The following is a 27,330-nucleotide window of genomic DNA, read 5'->3' as shown; positions in this document are numbered from 1 at the left end:
GCGCGTCCTCCAACGGCGGAGCGGGGCCCGAGGAGGTAGAGCAGGGCTGGGGCTGTATTGGGTGCTGCAAAGGTGCGCCGGAGCCCAGGACCGCAGACCACCCCCAGTTTCAATTTCTGTTAGCGGTTGTGTTGATCCTTATCATTCCCGATTCACAGTCAGCAGCTGCCACAAACCCTGGTCAGCGCTTACAACTGCACGCCACGAACAACAGAAGTGATTGTCCAGCTTCAGACCCCCAAATACCTACACGCACTGTGGTCCTGTTCCCCCTCTGTCCCCCTCCTGCTTCCCCTCTTTCAACAGAAAACTGCCCTGACTCCGTTTCAGCTGCTTTTGTACAAGATGAAATGGAAAAAAACAAACTGACAGCAACAAGGGTCCACTGAAGAGTGGAGCAAGTGTCTTTTAGTAAGAGATAAAAGGAATGGTTGAATAACCCAGCTCTTCTCAGCTTGGCAAGAATATTCTTCCATGCGAAGTGGGAACCGCAGCATACACAACATACCGCTGAAGACAGGACCCATCTAACTTGTTTATTGAGCTCTCTATATAGCTAAAATTTGTAGGTGCCATCATCCATTTAGAAAACACAAAGACATCTACAAACATTAAAAGGCTCTAAGATTGATGATCCCTTTTGTCTAAAAAAAACCCAACCAAACCCAAACGCAAGGAACGTACCCCCCTGGGCCAGGGGAAAGGGAAGCTGCAGCTACAGAGCAGGCGGCAAAAGGAGCTTGGCACTGCGAGGACACAGTACAGCATCCAGCACATCTCGGTGCGCAGCGCTGGGAAACAACCTCTTCTCTCACCACCCACAAGGAGCAAGTCCCCGGCCAAGTCCCGTGCGTTTCTCCATCCCAGGGCTCTCGGGTAGCCTTTCCCAACAGATCCTTCAGGGACATGATGCTGCCACCCGAGCAAGGGGCAGGGGAAGCGCATGGATCCTGATCAGTGGGTGCAAACACAGCATCTGGCTCGAGGAAGATGCTCCAAACGCTTGTAACAAGTCAGGAGTCCCTCCAGCAAGAAAAGCCGTGCCACTGCAGTTCCAACCCTCCTTCCCCATCTCAACCCTACAGCCACCAAACGAGAGCACCGCAGGGCAGAGGAATTGATGTACCACAGGCACCCAGCTTGCCCAAGCGCATCACTACGCTAGAACCGAAATGCCGTATTCCCTTCCCAGAGAAACGGGATACAGTCCCATGGCTGAGCACTTACACAGATCACATTATGGAAGAAGAGTAAAAGCCACGCAAGAAGCACAAGGGGCTGAGGAAGGACAGCATGTGCTGAAAATTACTTTTTAGCATTTTTTTTCTCCTGCAGTTTCTCACTCAGTCTTGAAATCCTGGTCTAGCCATGTTCCCTTCCCACGTGTCCACCCTCCTCTTTTCACAACAGATTGATGTCTCCGTTCTCCCCCCCCAAATTCCCCTCCCTTCCCCTTCGCATAAGCCCACATACAGGAAGGATGCCAGTGATAGCATGAAATCCCTGAGCAAGTCTCTCAACTCCCAACGCCTCTCACTCACCTTTGGGAAACTACAATTCCACGGGACATCCGTGATCTACACCCTCCTCAATGAAAATGCAGCTTCACATGCTTTCAGCGGCTACCCAAGAGAAAGCACAAGAGTTTCCGTTATAAACCCAAAGAAAAACAGGCTTTTGCTACAAGACCAACCATTTCTACTTCAGTGTTAAGACGACGGGCTTCTCATCCTTTTTGGCAAAAGGCCGTAGCACAACTTGGTGTAACCACCGCTGGCAGATACCTTCCCAGAGTGGTGGGAGCCTGATAAGTTCAAAGGCTTCTGCTATCAGACCCACTCTTCCCAGAGTCAAAGGGCAAGACCACATTCAAGGAGAATGTAAGGAAACAAAGAAACAAGCTGTATTTTACACATACTGTCCAAACAAGCGATAAGGGGTTTTCTCTTCCAACTAAATACATTATATAAAGCACACACAGAGACCCGGATACTTCTGCTATATCCTAACATGTAAGACGTTACAGCTTTTCAGTCAATGATCACAAGAAAGTCAGGTTTTTTTGGGGGGGGTCAAAATAATACAGATCACAAGTGTAGAAAATTGAAGACAGCTTATAAAGGGTCCCAAACACAAAGCTTTTCCATGAATTTGCTTTTTTCCATCTGCACTTGAAGAGGGTCGTCCCAAACACCCCAACTGAAAGCAGCTGCCGCTGTAGAAGTGCACAGTCTCTCAACGGCTCGAAATAAAGGTTGTTCCTTCAAAAGGGCCTTCAGGAATTGCTGGATTTTGCCTTCTTACTTTACAATACCACTGTGCTTAATGAAATCAGACACCTAGAAGAATAAGGTTATACTATCTACATTTAAAAAATTGAGGAAAAGGTCTCTAAAAATACGCTCTTGAATTTCACAAAATGCTCCATCTGCTCAGGTTCGAGGAATACTTCCGAGTTGTGCTGCAGCTTGCCAGCAGAGGAGACCAAGCTAAACCAGGCTTGTGGCAAAGAACTAAAAAATAAGAAGGGGCCAGCCCAGCCCTTCCCCTCGGCTGCCAGCCTTCCACCAGCAGAACTCCACTCGTCTCCTCCGAGGACATTCAGTGTGTTCAAACAGCAACAAACCAGATCTGCTGACAAGGAACCAGCATCAGATGGGCCAAACACTAAAGAAACGGCACAACGGGGGACAGGATGGGAATGCATGCTAGGGAAGACACCAGAGGAACTGCTAAATGGCAGAATCCATACAAGCATTAATTAAAGCTTGTATTTACAGGGGGGGATTCAGGCATCAAAATGAAAATGCCAACAGAGCCTCACAAGACTGCTCATCTCTCCTCCGTGACACCAGCAACAAGGTTCAGATGCGCTGCAGAAGCTGATGACCGCGTTGTGTGAGCCAAGAGCACTATCGCTGGGAAGAGAAAGAAGCAGCTTTTCTTTTTGGAAGAAAGATCTTTCGTAACGCCACCGATCTCCTGTCCTCCAAAATCTGTGCCACCGTAAGGGCAAACGCACCGAAAGCAGGTAAGCAGACAAGTCCTACAGAGATGACTAACGCAGCTGAAGCCAGCATACTCTAGAAGGTATTTTTAAGCTTGGCTGCCACAAGCACAAGAATCTCTCCGATCTTTTTCTGCCAATTCTCTATGTCCTTGGAGACATCACACCAGAGCTCTCCGTGGCGAGGTTCAGCATTCTCACAGCGTTTCCTCACCTCTTCTTGTTGTTCCTATGAGGAAGAGAAATGACAGTTCGCAAGTCTCTTAATGCCCTGGTTTGTTCCAGCAGAGAGCCAAAAATTTAACAATCCCCTCCCCAATTCAAACACTCTTCCAAAGCTTATGGTGGGTTTTCTGTTTTGGTTTTTTTTTTTTTTTAAAGGCAGTATTGAAACCTGAGTCAAAATTCAGCGGCAGCAACTCTCCTGCCTTGCTGAACGAACTGGCCGAATTACAGCCAAGCACGTTTTGGCTGCACCAGAGAAATTGCAGCAGAAACTTCCTTTGCATTACCACCTGCATAAGATCTGTCAAGTGAGAGGTCTCTCTGAAGTCAGAAGATAAACACTCCCATTATTTCAGTAATACCAGGCAGTAAAAACTGCCATAAGAGATTAGAACAGACTGTTCCTCCGGCTGTGTTCACGTGCTACCTGCACTTGACACTTGTGAAGAAACGGGACTAGTTACACAAACCCAGCATCGCAATTATAGCAAAATCTCCTACGAGAAAGCTTGCGTTTTACAGAAGGAAGATTGATTTCATAGATTTTTGCACGAGCTAGCATGACTGTGGACAGCAAAGCAGCCTGAAAGACAGCTCAGCTCATGACAGAGCCTTTTAAAAACGGCCACACAGGCCTGTTCATGCTCAGTCATGACCAGGCGTGACAGCCGTAGCCTCATCTGCGAGCCACACAGGCAGCAGCGGTGTGCTCAGCCCAGCACTGCAGCAATCCCCGGGACTGGGTAACCAACGTCAGCCAGGGATTCCTGCTCCCTTCCCCAGCTCCCTGCTCCCAGGCACACACTCACCTCTGTGCCATGCTGGAGCTCAAATTTGTAAAAGAAAGCCCAGGCATCTCCCAGGTCAGAGTCTATCTTCACTGTTCGGTGGAACCATTCTCTGGCCTTGGTTATTTTACGCTCACTCCAGAACAGCCTGTTGAGGAAAGCAAAAGTGAGTCAACAAATAGCCTCTTTAGAGGAACATGCTAATCCACAAGCACTCCAACTCGACAGATATTTCAATTCTTTGCCTTCCCAAGAAGGAAACAGCAGATTTTGTAGGCATCTCCTCACTGTCCTTCCCCTGGGAAGGGAAGAGATATGAAAGGACCGAAAAGAACATCCACCGCTTCCTTTCCACCCTCCCCCTAGTGAAGCAGGTTAACTTAGCCCCAGGAAGAGACGGACACTCCTGAGAAGGGAAGTATTACTCTCTGAGCTCAATCTTTGCTAACTCAGTTGCTTAAATTTGCTGTTCCAGCTTTGGTGTACAAAGAGACAGGATCATATGCCTGTATCTATTTCCCCTTCTCCGATTTCTTAGTATTTCAGCTCGATTTTAGCATCTAACAATTAAATAACTTCTAAAAGCTGAAAATTGCATTCACATTCCCAGAGCCATGGCTGTGTGCGGTCACACATTCGCATCCACGAAGCACGCTGTAGTGGAGCAGACCTATCTTGTTAGCTCCACTTTACGGGGAAAGGCAAGCACCTAAGCTTCCACGCTCAAATCCCAGCCTGGCACCCAGCCCGACTGCTGCCATTTCATAAAGGTACTCGTGAATTCTGAAATTTCTCCCCAGTAATTAACCAGCTGAGTCAATATTCTCTTGGTTTCACTCCTTCGCATTAAAGAGTTCATTTGAGCTAGTAAGGTCTTTATCAAATCAGACAGCCATCCCTCATAAAGAGCTTAGCCGGTCATAAAATTATACAACTTATGTGATTGTTTTTAAGCCCTGTAATACTCTTGATTGTTCCATGTTAAATAAACTGTGATTTAAAAGAGCATGAACAATGATAGCAGAGGCTCAACACCTGCAGGTAGTGGCCATTTTCAGCAACACATTTAACAAAAGTTTTTCACAGACGTGTGATGGTATTACTGTACCTACATGCAAGCTGTGATGGGAGGTGGAAGCTGTTTGTGTTGGGATTAGCTGCTAAACTGTCTGAGGTTACACCAGAAGGGGCCTGGAAGCAGTTCCCATAAAGCAAAAGTTAACGTTTTTCTCACTTGCTGCTAAAGCTGAACAAGTCAGCTGTCATTATTTGGCAGAACCCAGCGTTGCAGTCACTGGAGTGTATCCTACAGTTTTCTTTGGCTTAGGAAAAAGAGTTGTGAAAGAATTGGGCAACTGTTTGGGCAAAATGCTTCCTGCATTAACCTCTGCTGGTATTCACAAAGGAAGAAAAGTAAGTTTGTTCCAATCACGACTGCTGTAGAGCCGTTCGCACATCAGATCAGAAAGGATATGGCTTGAGTCAATTCTAACAGCGGTTTTTCATCACTGGAAGCCTCACAGCTTGATCTAGACAAGAATACAATTCCTAGTAGATTCATCTTCCCATTTCAGAGAAGCAAACTACAGTATGACTGCTAGTCTGCGTGCCAGGAAGGGCCACAACTGCAGAAAACCGACACAGCAGAAATTCAGGAGGGGAGAAGACTATAACAGCACAGAATCTAGCTCAGGATTAAAAAAAAAATCTGATAGAATCTAGGGTAGAGATAAAAGATGAAGAATACACAGTCAGCCACATAAAAATTGAAAAATAATCAGCAAAAATTGTCCCTAGTTTCACAAATACTTAAAACACATCCTATAAAACTTAACTAAGTCTGGTTCATCTGAAAGCACACTGAAATCCCTTTCAAGGGATACAAAGATAGCAATTTTCAGAGTGCCAATACCCAGCACTGGAAAAGGACTCTGCGTGAACGTATTGTTGTCTGTGCCGCAGTCCCAGACCCTCCAGAACAGCTTGAGGGCAGGTTGACACCCCCTGCTTTGAATCAAGGGAGAGCAGCAGATTTGCGCAGTTACTAGGAGACAGCTTGAGAGCTGTTACTCGCTTTGAGGCTTATTAGAGCTGCTGCAGCCTGAATCGCATGGTCGTGCTTGAGTGCAACGTTTCATCACGGATGCCACCACACACAGAAACGGGTATTTTTACTACATCAAGTGCAGGAACTCACTTGGCCACAGCCAACAGGACATGTGGGTCATGTTCACACTTCTTGAGAGCGTCCACACTCTTGGTCTTTCGTTGCGGTCGCGCTTCAAGGAAAATTGCCTCTGACCACAGGATTCCTTAATCAAGTCAAGTAGGAAGATTGTTTAGCATTATTTCCGAGATTAACCCTCCCCATCCTGTCACCAGGCCAGTGCTCTCTAACGCAAGCAGCACTACTGCCCCCACCCTGGTGGTTATCCATGCCCCAACCTCATCCCAGATAGCTCTTTCCGCATGGATACTTCCTTCAGTACTCTGAATTTTTAGCTACCGCATGCACCACGCGGGACCTTCAGTTCTGAAGGTCTCTGTACCACAACCCCGCTGCAGCTTCAGTGCTCCCTACGCTGGTGTGCACTAACCCAGAGCTCCTGCCTTTCAGACGAGACATTGCAAGCAGTGGAACAGGGGAGGGCAAATCAGCATTTCAAAAGCGAAAGATGTCCAATTGTCTGAATGGGAAACTGCAGTGGCAGAAGTCGTCCCAGAAGGTGCAAAGTACACCGTTTGGAAGCAGTTTCAAGGGTGCCAGAGAGCACCACAGTCTTATTGATGCTGGCTCTCCACACATACGATGAAGGATAGAGTAGGTCCAGGAAAGCTGGGTTTAATCCCTAGCTCCTTTCACTGCCAAAAGCAAGAAAGGAAATATGCTCAGAAGAGCATGAAATCTCCAGTTTCTCATGTCAGCCAACCATACCTGCTGATCACTTCAAAGCAAAGCCTGAAAGCTTGTGTCTGCCAGGACTCTATCAAAGCGCTCTCGCTTCCCATAAACTGCACCATGGGAACACACACAAGCTTTGATGACTGCAGGGACAGACTGAGGCAGAACTCTTCTCGCTCTTTATATATAGGGTCAAACCACATTTTTCAGGCCTTTATTTTCAGGCCTGCTGAGGACACAAACACCATTATATTTCAATTTTACCCTTTGTGCAGCCTGCCTACACCAGCCATAAGCAACCGGGAATCAATTCAGCAACCGATGGACGCAAGTCTCTGGTTTACACGACTGTCCAACGAGCCAATTCCTGCAGCTTTTATTCTGGTTTGCAGGGTTTTAAGATAGAGTTGGAAGCGATTTTATTTACACAAAAACTGAGATCCTGCTGCCCGTTTCCATAGCAACAGGCAGATTCTGTAAAAAAGCCTGTGGTGGCAAACACTCATTAAGCATTAGGTCATTCACAAAACAAAGTGGGACTTGGGTGGTATTGCTTTGTTGACCCACTCTCATGGCGAGCAGCTTGCAATGAGTTTATCGTGTCATAAAAATCACTTAATTCCCAATTATTTCACTGGGACTTAAGCAGCCGCCAGTTAAACACCTTTCAAAACCTAGCCTGAAGGCAAGCTAAAAAGGCTTGCCTTGCAGCAGACCACTACATTTCGTAGTTATGCGACATCTTCTCTCCAAAGATGTCAACATGTTTAAATAATTAAGTCTTCCCACAATTCTACCAAAAAATAGGGAAGCATTATGCACTTTCTCCTCCCATCCCAAGAGGCAAATGTTTCCACTGCTGGTTAGAACCAATTGACTTACATTATATGACCTATTAGCCTTTTCTTAAATGAATTAAAATAATCAAAAAACAGGCCTAAACGTTTATGGTACATGATCCCTAATCATGACTGCGGCTGAAATTTGCTGCCAGCACAAATTATTAAGCACACAGTAGTGCAACCAGCGCAGGCAAGCCAACAACGGGAAGTCTCCTATGGTCAGCTGTACTCCAGTGAGACAGGGAAAAACCCATTCTTTTTCCACTGAACTTCCTACGTACAAACACTTGAGAGTCTTTCTTCAATTTTAAACCTTGGCAGACTTCTACCAGCTTCAGAGAAAAGCCACCCATATCCAAAATGCTTTCCCAGGAAACCTGGCAACAAACTGTGGGCCACAGACCCAGTAACACACTGGATACTGCAGCGAAACGGAAAGAACACCAACCCACGACCTCTCTGGTGCGAGACAGCACAAAGCAACTGGGATTATTCACAAAGACCCTCAACATTTCATTTGCAAAAAGGTGACTGACACCTCTCCAAAACGTAGTATTTTGAGACCTGGTCAGAAAGGACATCTTGGAAAAAAATGTACCTTTATCAACCAGGCAAAACAACCGTGTTTAAGATAGAAACGAGATCCAGCTCACCTGAATTGGGGCATTCTTGCAATGCCTTGGCCATCAGAGTATTTGCAATATTCTTTAACCCAGCTCTGTACTCTAATCGCACAGACTCTAACCTGGTAAGGAAGAGACTCAGTGATGATATTTATGACAACATATTCACTATGCAGAAACAAACAGCAAGTCACATGAAGGTCACTGGAAATTGCAAACATCTGCCCATATTCTGAACACGTGTAGGTGACTGACATCTTCCCATTCCTCTCTGTCTAAAAATAAACATGACCTTTATTCTATAACAGCCTAGATCAAAAACAATCTGAAAAAGGGCCCTGGGGTTTCATGCTCTATGCACTACAACTACCGGTAAAGAAATAACTAGTCTGCAGATCCTGAGAGTAGCTACATACTAGCCAGGATCACCAAAGCATTTCTGGTATTCAGAAAAAGTTGTTAGTCCAGAATAAACTCTAGGATGGGCATGGTCTTAAGTTCCACGCTCAAATGGCTGAGATGTAAAATAGCTGGCCTGAATGCATTGGCTTTGTAGCCCAAATTCAGTCCATCTCCACACAACTCACCAGAGATCTGGATTCTTTGGATTCTTTAGGCGAGACTTTTCCAAGATGGCTCTTGCTCTAGTCAACTGCCCAACTTTCTCCTCCAGCCTGGACAGCAAAAGCCACAGGGGTATGGAATGGGGACACTTTTTCAACTGTTTTTTTAAAAAAAAAGGTATGGTAATATGTAGAGTTGAAAAAAAAATATCTTACTATAACGCCTATAGAAAAGAACTTCCCTCCTTACATCTTTCTGGAGAGTTTAGAAGAGAGACAAAGTTGATTACATCACTCAAATTTCTCCTAGTCTTACAGCACAAAAGTCAAGTTTCTCCTGTATCCAAAACAGTCGGGTACATCAACTATGACTGAGCTATCCCAGTAGCAAGAGAAAGAATACACCTCCCTTAATAATACATCTACAATTTGTGCTCCGCCTGGAAATGGAGGGCTCTTATACATAACCAAACCCCAGCAACAGTGTGCAGGAAACAGACTGCCTTTGAAGCCCTGGAAGTCATTAGGATATCGACACTGGCAGAAATCTGCTTCCATATTACTTTCATGGCTGAGTTTCAGAAGCATTCATACCCAAGGATGCCAATTACCATTTAAAAAGAGACGCGAGTGCTCTGTAGACCATCTCCTTTTACTGTGTGTATCTAAGAGCTCGTCAGGAGGCTTTTCTTTTAAGACTTCTGCTTTTAGTCTTTACAGTCTTAGAGAATTATTCTGCAATGACTTTTTCCCTATCAGTGAGGACTCAAGCTTACAGCATACACTTTCTCTCAAGCAAGAAAGTGAATTTTGCACATGGATACTGGGTAAGAGAAATTCTTGCTGCTTATTTCAAGGTCCTAATTTTTTTTTGTCTTGTTATTGTTTTAACCAACGACAGAGAGAACAGAAATCATCTCCTTGGTTAGTCTGGGACAGAGTCCTCTCCATTTTGATTCAAAGACAGAAAACTCTCCACGACAGAAGCACAAAGCAAACTTGCAATAACATACATCTTACCCCTTGATTATAAGCCTCCCGTGCTTTCTCTACCAGCTCCTTTTGCTCTTCAATTTGTCCCTTCATCATCCACAGTTTGGGGAAGTCCTCATAGTGCTTGAGGGCTTCCTCACAAAGCTCCTGGGCTGCAGCAATGTTCCCAAGCACCCACTCTAACTTCACAGACTTCATGAAGACCTGAGAACGAACCAGAGCTGTTTATCACTAGCAGCCATTGAAAAAGCATTAGTCCATCAATGCAGTGGGTTCCCACTTTCATACATTTATTAGAACGTTACTGATTAGCTACAGTTTAAGGTAAAAAAAATAAATACCAAGGTTAAATAATAGTGAGAACAGACAACAATGAGAAAGGTAAATGCAAATATTAAAGGAGTAGGAACAGTGTGATCAATCTGTATCTCAGCTATTAGCAGAGACTTGACATTTGTGTAATATTTGTACAAAGAGCATAGCTTTAAGAGCACAACCAATTAACAAATTTGAGCCTGCTTCATCAGCACAATCCCATCTCCTTAGATCCAAGCCACAAAGACCGTCTATTCTTACTTATGGCTTCAAGTTGTAACTGTTGTCCTGCTAATTACAAACTGGTACATATACTTTTCTGCCCCCAAATGCCTTTCTTTTAGCTACACATGGAAGCTACAGCTGTGAGAAATACATTATAGAGGGAAGGCTGTTTCACTACTCTTTGATCCCCATCCTCCAGATTCCCGAACTCCCCCCACCATGACTTTGCAAGAGAGGCATCAAGTCTGAGACCAGAGATTCAGCCCCAGCTGCCAGCTGGAGAGAAGCTCCCTAACTGACAAAAGAGGAAGACGACAGTGTAAAAGATCTAGGATGAAGCACGAATTTGGGGAGGGGGAAGCAGGGGGGAAACCAAACTCATTTTTTTTACTTGGACAATTTAATATGGTTCTGTACGAACAGCTGAAAATCAACGAAGTTTATCTCTAGAGTTACTTCTGGTATGATAAACACAAGAGTGTAACTTTAAACAACAAACTCGACCAGAGCTGTCTTTAGTACAGCAAGCATAAATGAGTCTTCTGTGAAAGTATTTTCTCTCTCTTTTTTCCAAGACATGCTTTTATGCAACATGAACATTATACAAACAGCCGTAAACTGGGAATTTCCTGACTTTTGCCATTTGTATAAAAAAACCCGAAACCCTTCACTTGATCCTAGCCTTTTTTTCCCATCATGCCGCGATTTTGTGTTGCAATTCGCTGGAGAAGCGCTGCAGCAAAGCGGCCACATGCCTGCAAAAGGCAATGGCAGGGAGCCATCTGGTCAATCCCTAAGGCCGCTGAACTGAAGGAACTTCTCCTTCCGCCTCAACTCCCCCGCGACAAAGAGAGGTCTCAGCCTCTCCACCCTTCACACATCCTTACCCTTGCAGTGGGAGCACTGCTGCGAGCTTTTGCCAGCAGCCTCCTTGCTCTTTCATATTCATTGTTTTCTGACTCGAGCTTCACAGCAGCCAGCCAGATCTCCTCGCTGTTGGGGTTGGCCTGCAAGAACATAAAATGACAGACAAATGCATACAGTGAATCAACAGCAGATTTAATCCTTTGTTTGATCCAGATTAAAATTGAAATCAGAGCTTTGTCAATCCACACTAGGATTTTTTTCAGTTCAAGCTCCTCCCAATCTTCTTTGACCTTTGAAGTTTATAGAAATTCTCCAAAACAGATGCGCAACACAAAGATATATGCCAGTTTAGAAGTTGGATGCTTCTCAGTTGTTGAAAAGCATTAATGCTTGATCTTCTGAACTTCCAGTTTAAATACTGAAAAGATCATAGGGTCTGCCACAATGAGACCCTCGTTTTATTATCCCCAAACAAAAACACTGAAGCCTGAATTCCCAAATGAGGTCTGTGAACACTCCTCCAATAAAGTCATTTCAATGGCAACCATGTCAAGAAGTGTTCAGGATGGTAACAAAAATCACCAAGAACAAATTTAGGAAGTAAGTATCTTTTACCTTCCATCACAGGACCCATCATTTGGTTTTGCTATCACTTAGCTTTTTAAGCCTCATTCCCAGTGTTAGAGCTATACCGCTCTGCCCATCTTTCTTTCAGCATCCAGCAGACAATTCCCCTCATTTTACTGTGGATTAGTGTGTTTGGTCCTAGCCATAAGTAATGCCATAACCTCATTAATTGGGGCAGACCACTACCCTTTTTACTGAGGAGACAGATGACCCTACACAAGGGGATTCTGATCCATGGCTGGGGTTGGTGGGAGCCATGGTAATAAAATTAATGGTTTGTGAACTCAGAACCTGGTGTGGTACTGCTAAAAGAGCAGTAATACACTCCTGCTTCCAGCTTGCCGTTATTTTACAGGAGAACATTTTGCCACATAAACAAAAAAATCAGAGAACAGCGGAAGTTCCCATAATTTTGAAAGGCAGCAGGAAATCAGGTGTTGACAGAAAAAGCCTATGCTGAATTCTTTAGCAGTCATACTTAACACCATCACGCAAGTCTAACATACCCACCTGGAAAGCCAGGGCCAAAATGCTTCTGGCTGCTGGCACATCTCCTGCCAGCCACTTCGATTTGGCTCCCATGAGCCAGAGCACTTCTGCTTTGGGACAGTGAGCAACAGCTCTCTGCAAAAGAGCCTCCAAGGATTCTCTGAGACAAGAAAGAGCAAGTTACAATCACTCGAAATACTGCCAAAGGCGAGCTCTCACACACCATTTCCACTATCACTCAATGTTATAAATATTGTTGCAAAGTCCAACGTTGTAAACCTTGATAAGTTGTTTCATAACAAGGAAAGGGTGGGGTCTTTTTTCACAAGGGTTCTGAAATCAGCACTCCACAAACGGCTCATTGTTCAGACACCTTTGTTTGATAGCCTCTGCGGAAAGACCCTGCACACAAACAGCTCATTTGTCTTGGAAAGAGCCATTCTTCTTAACAAACCTTAGTAGAAACTGAGACAGGAAGTTTTTCAGAATTATGAGATGAAGCTGGCTTGAGCTTATTGAAATTTTTTTTCCTCCTCCGGAAAATATACTTTTCAGGTAGAACAAGGGGCTTAAAAGCGAGCCACCACTGGGAAACACAGGAGAACAACATCTAAAGCAACGACATACTTGTTAAAAAAAAAAGAAAAGGCTTGAACGAGGCAGAACTCAGCATCTGCAGTCACTTAGACACTGTAGTCTTGTTGGCTTTAATAAGGATGATTCCACGTGTATAAGTGGTCTACTGCATGGATTGTTTGCTTTATTCTGAAGTTTAGACAGAAAGTTTCAGATGTGTAAAGCTTTATGAATAAACTTCAAAATAAGAGGCCCGAATGGTGACAGTATAACACCAATCTTAATACAGAATGCGACACACATTCACAGTATGTTTAATCAGAAAATGCCAGAGATGCTTGGACAACTTCAGCAATGCGGTAGTTCATCTATGAAAATTAAACAAAACACATGCTGTATTTCCAGGTGATTTGCATTCCCAAATTTTCTAGAAATGCCTTCTCAAAGATGACTGTCCCTACCTTGCCTACTCATAGCTATTTTTACCAAGTAATCCCTATTGCAAAAGAACTTTTTATGACTTCATAAAAACCAAAGATGTTCTGGCCACAACCGTAACAAAGAAGGTCAGACCTGCAAACAATGCCAGCGAGTTTCCACCAGCAGAACCAACTCCACACGTGCAGCACAACACTTCAGGGCTCATCTTGTAGCTTTTCTACCTCCCCAATCTACCACCCTGTAACAAGGATGAACCCCTCCACCCAAGGATTATGCAGCACACATACCTTGTTCCATGGTTCTTTTCAAAGTATGCTGCTCGCAGCCACACACTCTTCTTGCTCGGGAAAACTTGCAAGGCATAAGCATAAATTGCTCGGGCACACTCCAGCGCATTATGAGCAACGCACTAAGGAAAAACAGATCAGAACTAAGGCAGTGTAGGGTTGGACTGAAATCAAGTGCAAGAAGGAATGACACATGCGTAGTTCAACACAGAACCCAGTAACTCAGAGTAATACATGAATCGGGGCATTATATATAACAGAACAGTTACTATCAGCTTTTTAAAAGGAAGCAGGGAGGAAATTTTCAAGCGTCCCTCTATCAGAGCACGAGTACCACTGGCCTTTCACTGGGACAGACACACAGAAACCAGCCTGAAAAATTAGCAAGGCGGGCATTGTAAACGCTCTCGTGCTTGCACTTCATTTGTTTTTTACAGGCAAAACTAAGCGCCACAGCATATGCCCCCCTGCTGCTGCAAGCCCAACTCAAGGCCACTGAAGTGGACATTTCTCATGCTGAAATATAATTTAGTTTTTAGTGCACGTTCAAACTACTCCCCTAAAGCAAAGAAAGCCTAGTAAAACTTTCACCCACTCCCCTGTCCAGTCTTACATTAACTCGAGCTACAATGTTTACGCCTTGAAACTCAACTCCCAGTTCCTCTAACCAGACCTCATTCTCTGTTGATATCACACACACACAAACACCACCCAAAACAAAAACCCCAGCAAACAATCTATCACCATACCAACTTTTTGCTTAGTACAAATTCAAATCTGCAAAAAAGCTCTACAATACAATAACCTGCTGAGAAGCAGACTGGCCAAATGCAGGCAGATGTTGTGGGAATCACATCCGCTTCCACTGGTAAAAAAAATGTCATTTCCCAGGCTCTAGTTCAATTTCCTCCAATTAAAAAAAAGCCCAACAAAAACACCCAAAAACCAGCATCACAGCTGGACATACACTGTCTGCGTCTTCCATCCAGGTATGTTTCCGATCTTCTTCCTCAATCCCAATCCCAATCACAGCTCGCATGATTGCCTGGCATGTGGCCACACTTCCAGCTTTATCACATTCCTCAGCATCCTAGAAACAAGAGTAAAGCTCTGCTCATTTTGAGAAATCAGCACAAGAAGTTAGATTCTGCAACAGCAACTCCTCACGTGCGAACACAGAGACATTGTGGGTCACTGCCACATTAAAAATATCTTATTATTCCAACGTATCTTGACACTAACTGGTGAGCCCACACCCACGAAGAATGTGCTACAGATGTATACAGAATCAATGAAAAGTTGGTTAAGAAACAAAGCCTGTCAGCTGCATCCACCGAAAAGGAGTAAGTGTGACAATGCGTGACCTTTCCAGCCTGAAAAGTTTTCTCTTACAGCTCCACTGACCTGCCCTGGGCTGGGCCAAGCAGGGACCTGGCCAATAAAAAAAAGCAAGAATTTGAGAAGGAAGAATCGTAACATCAAATCTACTGACCTTCTTTCAGCTTTGGGTTGATTACTATGTCTCAATAAGGGCTAAGCAATAACTGAATTTAAACGAATACACCCTCAACCACTGTTAAGTTAAAGGTGCAAAGGCTCTCTCACCAGAGCATATATGGAAAAGTGGAGTTTTCTGACACACAAAGCTTTCAGAAAGCCAAGCATGTCTTGCTTGAACTTGTTAAAAAGGCCTCTGATCAGGTAACAGAAATGAAACAGTTCTAGTACTGAAAAGGAACTTGAGAAGACAATAATACAGAGGCTGTGCTGTTGGTTTTTTTAAACAGAGGTTGAAGTTAACCTTTAATTCTTTCACTGCTGTAAAGAAAGTTATCATTCTTTTAGATGTTAACAAGGATATCCATTTAATATGAAATACTTTGTTCATTATCAGTACTCTTCTAAGCAGTGTGCCAAGAAGATTTTGCTGCCTTGCCCCACCATAAGTGATTTTAGTAGTAAACTGGTTTACAGACTTATGCTTAAACAAAGCACAGTACATATTTAGGAGGAAAGAGGTTTTTTTAACCTGAACCATCAAGCCATTTAGATGACAATAGTCTTCAAAGAGTCTTATTAACTCAAGAAACTGAAGCACCGCAGCTTTCGAATATGACCAGAAGACTAGAAACCCCTACAACTTTTTGCTACTTTTCTAGTACAGAACATCAAAAATATGGCGACCTGGGATGAACCTGCACAGAGGTTGTGTTTTGTAAACATCACTGTACAACAGGGTTCCAGGTGTCAGCTGTGACTGCTTCGCACAGCCTCAGGACTACAAACCAATAAAGGACTAATAGAATATTTCCTACCTGCTGCATATGCAATATTTGTATTGACTTCTTACAACACTATCTGACAAAGACTTCTTTGGCAAACAGATACCTTTTAAGCCAAAAGAGACATATGCAAAAAATACATAAATCCTTCACTGGAGGCTTAAAGACTCTGCCCTACTTAAGGCAGCAGCTGCTTCAACTTGAAGCTGGTTATCTTCCGAGACAGAAGTAAACCAGACATCCCTCAGCTCAACACAGGCAACGCTACCCAGTGTATCACTTAACCTTGGCCTTCCTCAGCTTTTTAGTCTTGCCTCTCGTATCTTCACAAGGATCTCCACTGATAAGCCTAGTGCAAAATTACTCTATCCTGCAATACCTTGCATCAGTAGCCTTCAAAACAGAACTCGAAGAGTTCATCTGGGTCTCTAACCGACACCAAGCAAATACCTGTATCCACTGCTCTCTGTTGATTTCCACGCCATTAGCTCTAAGAGACGTGATGGCTCTGTCAATGATTTTCTCCACCATCTGGGTGTTTCCATTGGCTTCCTCCAGTTTGGCAGCAGTAATCCAGATGTGACGATCCGTTGGAATATTCTCACGGGCTTTGTTAAGGACTTTACGAGCATTCTCATATGTCTCCAGCCTTGCCAGCGCAAGCCACAGCTGCGGAGCAACAAAAGATGTATTTTAGATTCGAACAAGGATATGACAATGCCGCCGTATGGCAGTGTCGGCCCAAAGAGATAAGCAGCTTTACGCTGTTTGCTACTAGTTGGCAATTGTCCTCAAGTAGTATAAGCAGCCTCCAGAATATCAATGGAGATAGTAGAAACAGAGTCTACTACTGTCTGTAAAGCTCAATCCTAATCACCTCAAGGTATCGTCTCTGTTTGCTGGGCTGCTGTACTCCTATTTTCTGTTCACATCACCTTTAAACAGCTGAATATTACACTCTGGTTCAGCATTGCAGAAATGAGCAACTTTGTTTTATATTCCCCAGGCTATATGTATGCTTGTTTTCACAACTGTCGAGGCACTAAACATGAATGCGAACATGGCTAATTGGCTACAGCAGGCACAGCAGTACACTGGCATAACTAACGTAACAATTACATGGGAAAATGAGGCATATAATGACCACCAGACAATTAACTCTGGAGAAAAAAAGAGTAGTCCACTACTCATCACATCCTTCTCATTGTGGCATAAGGTGCATGATAGAAAACTCATACTGCACTTCCTCTGTCTTTTGTTTTCAAAGCTCTACCACCAACCTAAAGTGGTGTGTAGGGGGTTGCTTTATTCTACTTTTTTAGAACTTACTTCAACGCTAGTCGGACAGCACTCCACAGCCCGACTCAGCATGATCCTGGCATCCTCAGGTTCTTCTAACTCCACAGCTGCTTTCCACAAACGCACCGAATTTGGAACATGCTCAAGGGCTGGAGAGGCAAAACAATGATGTCAATCACGACAAAGTAGTTTACCAAAGAAAACTGTATTTTTTAAGGATGATATATTAAAGGCTTTGTCCTGTTACAGATAAAATTTCCTGAAAGAGAGAAGGGAGGGAACTGTACTTATATTAGCTCTTGCTTCAACAAGGAGAACTTAAAATCAGAAATAATTGTAATCAGAAACAGGTTTTGGAGAGCCAAGGGCTTTTTCCCTGTACAAGCTGTAATTGCATCCTCTTCAGTAAAACACCTAGCTGAACAAAGGCTCCAGTCTCAGCAAATGAGCATATGTAGGATCTCCAAAATCGGGTAGTCTAATCATACTGGGTCTCCCTTTATAAAACAAGGAGCATCTTCAATGCTAACTAATAACACAACCTTGTTCCTTAGATGTTGAAACTCTCCCTTCACAACTTAGTTCTCCTGCAGCCATCTCCTGACAGCTTAATGGACCCCAGTTTAGCTTCCCAAAAAGTTATTGGCCCGCTATGCAAAAATAAAACAGGAGGATGCATAAAAGCTTAAAGGTATCGCTGACACTAACACCCTAAGCCACTGAATCCAAAGTGTTCTTTCAGCAATCCAGTATGGGCTCCATCTAATTAAGAGTCTTTGAGGCTTCCTTAATCTTGTCCAAGAGTTAGCTACTGCTGGTAGAAACTGCATTCTCTGCAGACTGTCCTAGATGTGCTGTCTGAAACATTAAAGTCTAAATAACAGCATTTCTCAGCCTGTCTCTTCATAACCTCATATCTTAAAGTGACACTGAGAGCCTAAGGGGTTTTTTTTTTTTAGCCTTTTGCCACTACAACTTACACCACAGATTACTAGTATTAACTGCATTGCAGTAGTAGTTTCATTGCAACCATGGTGATTGTACACAAAGTGCTATAGTAACAGAGGACTGAGCACATCCTTCTTCAATAAAGCAAGCATAATTGCAGGACCACAGAAACGAGTGGGAAGAGGCATCTAAACCTACTTTGAAACTAGCTAGGCTTCTAGGCAAGGCTGTTCCTTTAAGCATTCCTGTAAAAGCAGAGGCACACCACCGAGCCTCAACTTTAGAGCACACCCCAGCTCTACAGCAACGCACAGAGCATTTACAAGTGGTGTGCACTGAGGATTCAGGCATTAACTGTTTCTCCTCGAGTCTGCAGCATCAGATTTTTCTGAAGAATTTAAGTGAATAGTATCAGCCTGCCAGAGCTGAAAGCATCACTCAGCAGGACAGAACATGTTTTCATAGATAGAGTATTTGATTTTTACACCTCAAGGTGTATTTTGAACACTCAGCTTGCTGGCTTTCCAGTCAGAGAGAGGCCTTAAAAACTCCAGGGGTTCTGCTGGATGGTAGGAATGCACACAGCCAACAGACAAGAGAAACATGTTATGAAAGATCACACTTCAGTGACATTACCTGGCAGTCAGTCTTTTTTATTTTAGGAGAAATAATGGGTTAAACTGCCACTTATCTTAAGGCTGTATATACAAACAGCTCCGAGCATCATATTACTGATGTTCCCTAGGTAGCAGAGGAGCACTGTGAAGCTTTTAACAGGCAGAAATTGGAAAGAGAATGATAAATCCTGTTCCATTCCACTAACAGCTTTGTATCAGAGATTAAGTAGGTGGTTCCAAACACTGAAGCAAGACATTTTTCTCTTCGCAAATGCAATGTTTAAAGCGAAACTCGTACTTAATGCATAAGTCACTGCTTTCACAAAAGATGCTTTCCTACCCGAGCTGGACTCAAATCTATTTCTGTTCACGTAAAAGTGTTTTTCTGTTCAGCATCTATTATTGTTCTTGCAGAAGGACAGAGTCACAGGAGTGACACTCCACAGCATGCTGCACTGCTTAGCCAATGAAAATAAAAAAAAGCTACTGAATAGTCAATATCTGAACTCTTACAACTTCAAACCCAGCAACCTTTAAGTGCCTTTCATTCATACGCAGTAAGAGGTCATTTCACCAGAGATGTGCAATTTTACATGCAATAGTAAGAGGTAGGAGGCAATTTACTCCCTTTGAATCCAAGCCATTCAATACTGCAGACTGCTTCACAGAGATTTAGTAAATGTATTAAATCCAGACCCTTCTCCCTGTCTAGATAGAAGTCAGGAGATACAATTGCTACAATTCAACAGTCATGAAGGATCTAATCTCTACTGATACAGACACACTAACTTAAAGTAATCAAAGAATTAATACTATGAACCTGCAAGGGAGAGCTGGGTTCAGGGCAACACAAACTGCTGTTACGGAGTAATACTGTTCAGAAAAGATGGTAATTCCACAGAAGAGGAAAAACCCCAAGCACAATACAACAAAAGATGAAAGGTTTTAGGTAAGCACCACAGAGAAAAGTGGTTCATCAAGAACAGAGAACGTGCTACACTAAAGCAAATCCCAAGGCCCAGCAGGCTCAATGATATGACAACCCCGAGGCCTCTAAAGCTCCTCCACCAGAAATCACCAGGGTCTCTAATAGGTTACAGACAAGTTGGAAGTCAAACACAAAGTCCAGTATCTTTTCCAAAGTGTATCACAAGGTGACAATTAAAACACCCTTTTCTCCTTAGAGCACCATTTTTTTAATTGCTTTCCTCTACCTATCTAACTTTGATCAAGTTGGAATTGGTTTTGGTAAATGAAATGTCATTTTGCAATTGCTCAGTAACAGCACCATTCTGCTGAAATGTGTTTTACAAATACTTCAACAACTCTACTCTTTGACTCAAAGCAGCAAGTTCCACCATTAAGGCACACATGAACAACCACATTTTCACCAAGGATGCAAAAAAAAAAGCACTTAAACTTATGGACACATCTTGAACAACTTACAATGCAATACAAACAGAGGGAGACAGACTGTTTCCTGACCCTGCAGAAGCTCTCACCTTTCCTAAGGACGCGTTTCTTTGCACGGATATCTGTCTCCAGCTCTGCTGCTCTTATATAAATTCGGACAGACTGCGGAAGGTGGCGGACAGCTTGGGCCACAACAGCCTTGGCTGTATCCCCAGGCTGAAGCCGAGCAGCTTCTAACCAAACATCTTCACTCTGTCAGGAAAAAGAAACAATCTTCCTTTACATCAAAACAAGAATTTAAAATTTGAGCTTCTAGCTAAATACATATTCTTTTTAACACTGCAGATAGTGAAGCTGTATCAGGTATAGCCTGATACAAGCTTAACAGAGAGATGCTGCTGCTCATAACCACAACCTTTTCCTACTGTCCTGAAAGGATTAGCAGGGCAGCAAAGCAATTCTAACCTTGGGACACATCTCCGTTCCTTTCATGATGAGGTTTCGAGCCACTTGGAGTTTGCCAGTGACCTCCTCCAGTCGGGCTGATGCTATCCAGGCTGGTGGATGATGAGGATTGGTCTCTCGTACTGATTTCAGGAGCAAACGGGCTTTCTTGATATCACTAAAGGAGGAAGACAGACAGGCAGGAAAATTTTCAGCACACAAGCAAAAAATTCTCATCAATTAGTAAGTGCTTTCCAGCCACACTCAGATGCACAGTAACTGTGACCTTCAGACGTTTCCATACTGTTGACACAAATTACATACTACCAAAATAAGCTTACAAATATACACTAACACAGCAAGATCACAGTGAAAAACGGTTAAGTATTTAAGTAAGATTTTTAGGAATTACAGCTGGGCACTTGCAGGTGGGAAGCTGACAAGCACAAGCATTGATTTAAGTCAAGTATTAGCATCAACATTTGCACATATCACTTTGACATAAATGGCAATTCTTTATGAAACAGGTGTCAAACTTCAGGTTAAAGATGTTTTCAGAGGTCATCAATCAAGCCTAAATTAGCCATACATAGGTTCAATTAACCATGTTATTTCCTGGCTGGCAGGCAGCCACACACTGCCATCACTCTGGCTTGTTAATCCAAGGATAGAATAGAAACAATCCCCAGGTCAGATGCTAAAAACATCAGTTAAAAGACTATACCAGATCTCATGCTGGAAGAATTCATCCTCCAAAACTCACCTAGCATCTTTTACAAATTAAATGTTCGTTGAAAGCCACCTGCTCAGACAGATTTCCATTTATATGCAGGATCACAGCCATTACTAAGAGGATAAACCAGTTAATCCTTCTTAAACTTACTTGATATCTCCTCCATGTGTGGGAATCATCGAATTCAAGTCTGTCAAATATCCTTTCGGGTCCACTACAGTCTGGCCACTCACAGAGTCCGATACCTGGGAAAGTCAAGTCAGCGCTACTGAAATGACCATTCATAGCCCCACAGTCTGTCTGCATGCATTAAAGACTGGAAAAGACACTGCAGCTATACAAGAAACCCAGATGTTCATCTGTTACCAAAACCCAGGAAGAAGAAAAACACAAAGCCTTGCTTATCAGCTTTTTCCACTTCTAAAATACAAGACTAACGTTAAAAATTTAGTACCACTGAAAACCCAGAAAACAAGCAGCTTGGCTTTCAGTCATCAAAAGGTCTTGCAGCCCTGCCAGCTAAAGCCCATCTTTTTAGTTTAAACTAGATTTAGACGGGAAAAATAAATGAAAAAGAACAGAAGCCAACAACAATTTAAGAGTACTATTTGTCAGCATGTTTGTCTGAAGTCCATCTCTGGTATAACAGGGCAGTCCACTCTCCCACACTGACCAAGACTTCCAGGGACAAACTGTTATTTCTCAGGAAATTCTATTAGTGTAGAAGGCATGAGATTTGGGGAGAAGGAGTACAAAATTATTTCACAGCTAAGCTGTTCCTTCTAACACCCAAGAGAATGAAAGGCTTTTCTAAAACCAGCTCTTAAATAACAGCCCATCACCAACCCCGGGTACACCTGTGACAGATCCTGCCTTCCAACATCCTTACCTGGCTTAGCCTCATATCCATCAAGGTGTTCCTGGCTTGGCCAATCTTCCTCATATCCAATTCGCCTGTCCCAGGTGTCATTAAGCCTGGTGTCATTCCTCCTGGGTATGGAGTATTCAAGCCCCCTGGATACGGAGTATTCAATCCACCAAATTGCTGAAAACAAGAGTGAGAGAAATGCATCTCTTCTGAGATTTCAAAAATAATTCAGGCTGTTGGCTGATCTGCTCTTCTCCAGTGGCTACAGGACAGAGATGCCAAAACCCCATAGGTACTTCCGAAACAGTGACTTCCCTGAATCACAAGACATTTCTCATACAGGTTTTGTAAATCTGTAGGTAATTATGCAAGTTTAGTCAAGTCAGTGAAATACGTAAACAAGAAACTAAGTTAAAAATTTGAGCACAAGCACCTAAACCTAGCGCATTTAAACAAGAATATCTACAAAGTCATCCCACGGACATCTGGTGCCAATTCAGGGACAGTAAGCTTCTCCTGTAACTGTACGACCATTGTAGCCTGTGGCCATGTAGCAACAAGCCAAATGAAGTAATTTTCAGTTCACAATAAGGCAAACAATTTTTAACACAATTGCTCCAGAGTTCAGCAAACCATTAGGTGAAACTGAACTGTATTTTCTGCCCCATTTTTGCAAAATGTTGTTATAACAGAAACAGATGTTCGTTATGCTCACCAAAACACATTATCACCATTTTACAGCCAGAGAAGGAAAAGAAAGAGTTTCTTCCATTTTCAACAAAAGAACCAATCGTTCCCTGTCTGTCCTTGAGCTTTGTCTGGCAATGGGTATGTACTGACAGACTCAGGCAAGCACAGGAGTTTAAGATCCAGCAATTCCTTTGACAGACTCACAAACTACAAGTTTTTTGGTCAAGTATCTTTTTTCCCAAATGCTGCTAATGATTGCAGGGTTTAAGCCTTGCCTCTAATTACAAAGTACAGATCACATCTTCATCAGGTTTGCTTCGTACGCACCGTTTGGCGTGGGTCCACAGAAGTGTGATTCTCCCCTGACTGTAAATGCTTTGCAAAGAAGCTGTCGGGTACAGGAGTCAGCTTCTCATAACGAGGATTCCTCTGACGCTTGTTCCTGGCATCACCAACTTCTGGAATACTCAGCCACTCTTCTTCTGTGACCTCTGCTAGCTTCCGCTATTCAAACAGGAGTTGTCATCAATATTTGCTGTAGAATTTTTTTTTCTTTTTAACCGCTCTTATTCCTTAATAGATTTCTTTTCTTGAAAGAATTCAAGATCAATTAAATGCTTAAAGGTCAAAAGTCAGATTTTTTCTAATCCAATGCACAAAAGAATTGGACACATTTAATTAGAATTTGGTTTTAGTCCAGACTGATATTCCAAATCAATTTTGTTATTAAATTCACTGCTACAAATATTCAGATTAATCTCAGTGCCTGCAGCTTTGAGTGGTTTATTACTAATCATTACACAATAGCTTAAACAATACATTTTATTTAAAAGAAGATTTAGAGTTAGGAGATCCTGCTCAACTACTATTTCAATGCCAACAAGTTACCAGTCCTTCAAAGACAGGAGTGTAGCACCTTCGCAAGAACTGATGTGAAGTCGCAATAAAGCGCCAAACAAAAGCCTAGTATCAAAATTCGCATAAACTTCACTACCTTGTGCACCCACAAGAAAAGCGCTCAACAGGCAGAATTACTGTATTCTCCCATACCCCTACAAAGCAGCTTATAAACACCCACTTCCACCAACTGAGTGCAACTCCAAATGCTGCTCTCAGCAGAGACAATATTGCTCTATCACTTACCGCAGATTCCATCACCACTTCGATTTAAATCAGCGCTACCAATTATACCGTCTATAACTGCGCAACTGCAACTGACTGAAAATTATATTGCAGTACTTGAAAGAGCTCTAAAGTGAGAAGAGCTTCCGCACCACTAGCTGCCAGCTTAGCATTTGTTTACTTATTTTTCCAACAGAGAGTATTTCTAATCTGGAGAATAACAAAGTATTGTTTGCTAACACACAAAATCTGAGCAAAGAAATGCAGAGCATACATCCACCTCATATATCAAAGATAAAAGTCACATTTATGACATTTTTTCCTTACTTTCAAGTCTGAGAACTGCTGCTGAATTTTGGGTCGTTCCATACGGTATTTTTCTATTTCCTCTTTTTCTCGTTGTTCCCTTAGGAAAAGGAGTACTGAGGTTATGCTCAAAGTAACACTCGGCAAGTCTTTAAACAAAGTGTTGATATTACAGAAAAATGTGTTAGATCAGAGCTAAGGTATAAAAAAACCCCATTTTTCCCAAGCTTAGATTGTCAACATAATGACAGAGATGTCTTATCAAGTAAGACAATACTATAACGTAAAAACAGACGTCTCCAACCAAGTGACCTTCAGTCTTTAACGTTCTCTCACCTGTAGACCAGGCAGTGAGTTTAACAAGCTAAGTAACACTCCCCGGTTTACAAGACACCTGCATTACATGACTTTTCTAACAATTTCCAGTGTGCTGTACAGTATGTGATGCGTCAAAACCAGTCACTCAGCATCTCCCTGCATCATCTTAACGAACTACAGTGAATTTTAATTAACTGCAGTGAATCAATTCAACCACATCAACTCTCAGAGCAGGCTGTGCAAAATACCCATCGTCCTTAAAACCTGGAGCCACGAGGTCAAAGGTATGGCATTAAAACGAATAAAAACTGAGTACGTTTCTGAAAACGCACCCCATAGACAAGGACAAAATCTGAACTGGAAAATGGAAGAGGTAGAGGAAAAGTCTAACACACAAACTAACTGGAAAACACCCCCTGCCAGTGTTGTAATTTATCCTACCTTCTTTCTTTTCTGCGTTCATCCATCCTCTTATCCAAAGCTGCATAAATAGCATCTGCTTCCTCATCATCTTTTTCATAGGGACCACTCGAGAACAGGCTCCCAGCATACCCATTGAACTAAGGATTTGGGGAGAGAGAGGAGAGAGAAAAAAAAGAGGAAAAAAAGAAAAAAAAGCAGTATCCTCAATTTAAAGCTCCTGTTATGTTCCCGTTACAGCCAAGTCACTCAGAACAACGAAAATGCATGAGCAGGCTATTTCTATGTGTCAGACTAACACATCCCTAAATAAAAGCAGCTTTCTTCTACCACCCCCAGTGTTTATTCTCCCAACTATTTCAAAAGCAAAACTGCTTCAGAATTGCTTCTCTTCCAAAATTGCTTCTATTAAGCAATAAATGAGATCCCAGTATAGAAAGGCCATTTTCTTCCATTAACCACTTCTTTTTTTTAAACTACTGAAAGCAAACAAAGAGAATAACACAACATTTAGCTAACCAAAGTGGGATTTAAACACAAGAGACTACACAGGCCACATCAAGACAAATATATGTCAAAGCACAAAAGCTTAGATTTCATTTGTGCGGGAGAGTACAAAATACATCCCCCAAAGTACTTAAACTAATATTTTATTCATGGATCTCTTCCCACGACTCTCAGTGCTCTGTATAGATAATTAAACCACAATACGCGGACCAATGCCGCAACAAAAATCTGCAAGCACTATGCCATTATGTACAATGACGTCTCAATTAAAAAAAAAAAAAGAAAAAAGGAAGGGCTGCTAGTAAACTACAGGAAATTCTGGCCTTGAAACCTCAGCTAATACAGGGTTTCATAGCAAGAAAGCAGGGAGGAAAAACATCTCCAGGATGATGAAAATCTCATCACCTCATCATAATTGGTGTCATTCAGATCTTCGTCATCGTCATCAGCCGTCTGATTCTTTTTCATCTGATCCCCAACAGTTCTCTTCCCCGGCGGAGCATGACGATCATCCACGGGGTCATTGGCATCACGCGCAGGGCCAATATCAGAGCGGGTGGTGAAACCTGTGGCTCTGTGTTGATAAACCAGTAGCAGCTATTTAGCACGCTGCAAGCCCACTGTTTGTTACACAGGCAGGCTGTCAGAATTATTACTTATAACAGACAATAAAAATACCATCCTTTTGCAAGAATGGCATCAGCCAGTCCCCATCCCTACGATTCACAAAGCCTGGGGGAAAAAAAATGTCCTTTTATAAGAAGAACTTTATCTACAAAGACACCGCAATCACACGGCTCACCGCTCTACCACCCATCTTGTACTGAGAGATGCTTTCTCTTCTAAACGGTGCATCTCTCAGCGGGACACATTAAAAAAGCAGATCTTGCAAGTTGTAGGGCACTATGGGGTAGGCGCAGGGACAGGGTGACTGGGGCTCGTCAGAAACCCCACATTTGACTGGTCACTGTTTCCCAGGGCACAGCTGACAGAATCATAAGTGCACCAACAAATCAGCGGAGGTCAAACGTAACTCACACCCAGTAAAGGGCAACCGCCACCAAAACCTGCCTCTCACTGTTCCCAGCACAAACACACCCAGATTTAAAGATTCCTAACGGGGGCCCACGTACACACGCAGTTACAAAACCCGGAGAGACACAATCCCCTCCCAGCCAGCGGCGTCCAAAGCACACAGGAACTTATCCCCGGTACCAGGTCCGCATTTAAATAAAAACCCGTCTATCTGAAAAATAACGCCAACCATCTCGTAGAAATAACACTGGAAAAGCCGAGCAGGCCGCGCGGGGCCTCCGGCCTGCCCCGAGGGGACGGACGGGGCATGGGCACCCAGCCAGGCACGAAACGGGGCCCGGGGGCGTCCTGGGGCCCGGCGAGGAGGGCGGGCGGGCCCTGAGGGGGGGCCGGGGCGAGGGAGGCCTAGGCCGGGCCCGCGGGGGAGCCGGGGGAGCGCGGGCGGCGCCTCACCCGCGGCCCAGCCCCGGCACGTAGCCCAGGGGCGCGGGCATGCCCAGGAACGGCTTCTTCTTCTTGTTCATGGTGCCGGTGACGGCGGCGACGAGACGGGACCGG

General features: G+C 43.4%; 1 protein-coding gene across 1 annotated transcript; it reads right to left on the bottom strand.

Moving 5' to 3' along the window:
* Positions 1-1,887: 1,887 nt before the first annotated feature.
* PRPF6 (pre-mRNA processing factor 6) lies at positions 1,888-27,330 on the bottom strand. Its single transcript, XM_059827053.1, has 21 exons — positions 27,226-27,330; positions 26,143-26,311; positions 25,252-25,370; positions 24,514-24,592; positions 23,392-23,568; positions 22,396-22,551; positions 21,657-21,751; positions 20,795-20,951; positions 20,419-20,581; positions 17,382-17,500; positions 16,503-16,721; positions 14,738-14,860; positions 13,771-13,892; positions 12,488-12,626; positions 11,371-11,490; positions 9,971-10,147; positions 8,975-9,108; positions 8,418-8,509; positions 6,218-6,332; positions 4,042-4,168; positions 1,888-3,236 (listed from the first exon to the last, which is right to left on the bottom strand). The coding sequence occupies exons 1-21, from the start codon at positions 27,294-27,296 to the stop codon at positions 3,084-3,086; spliced, it is 2,826 nt and encodes a 941-aa protein (XP_059683036.1). The 5' UTR covers positions 27,297-27,330; the 3' UTR covers positions 1,888-3,083.

This window comes from Gavia stellata, chromosome 20 (assembly GCF_030936135.1).
Source record: "Gavia stellata isolate bGavSte3 chromosome 20, bGavSte3.hap2, whole genome shotgun sequence".
NCBI lineage: Eukaryota > Metazoa > Chordata > Aves > Gaviiformes > Gaviidae > Gavia > Gavia stellata.
Note: the sequence above shows the minus strand (reverse complement) of the source record. Positions and strands in the feature narration are given on the sequence as shown.

Excerpts from the sequence above, each read along its gene's own strand:
- PRPF6 (XM_059827053.1), bottom strand. The coding sequence starts at position 27,296 with ATGAACAAGAAGAAGAAGCCGTTCCTGGGCATGCCCGCGCCCCTGGGC. Across the intron at positions 20,952-21,656 it reads ACACATGGAGGAGATATCAA|TGATATCAAGAAAGCCCGTT; the intron begins GTAAGTTTAAGA and ends TTCCTCCTTTAG. Across the intron at positions 3,237-4,041 it reads AGCTCCAGCATGGCACAGAG|GAACAACAAGAAGAGGTGAG; the intron begins GTGAGTGTGTGC and ends TCTTCCTCATAG.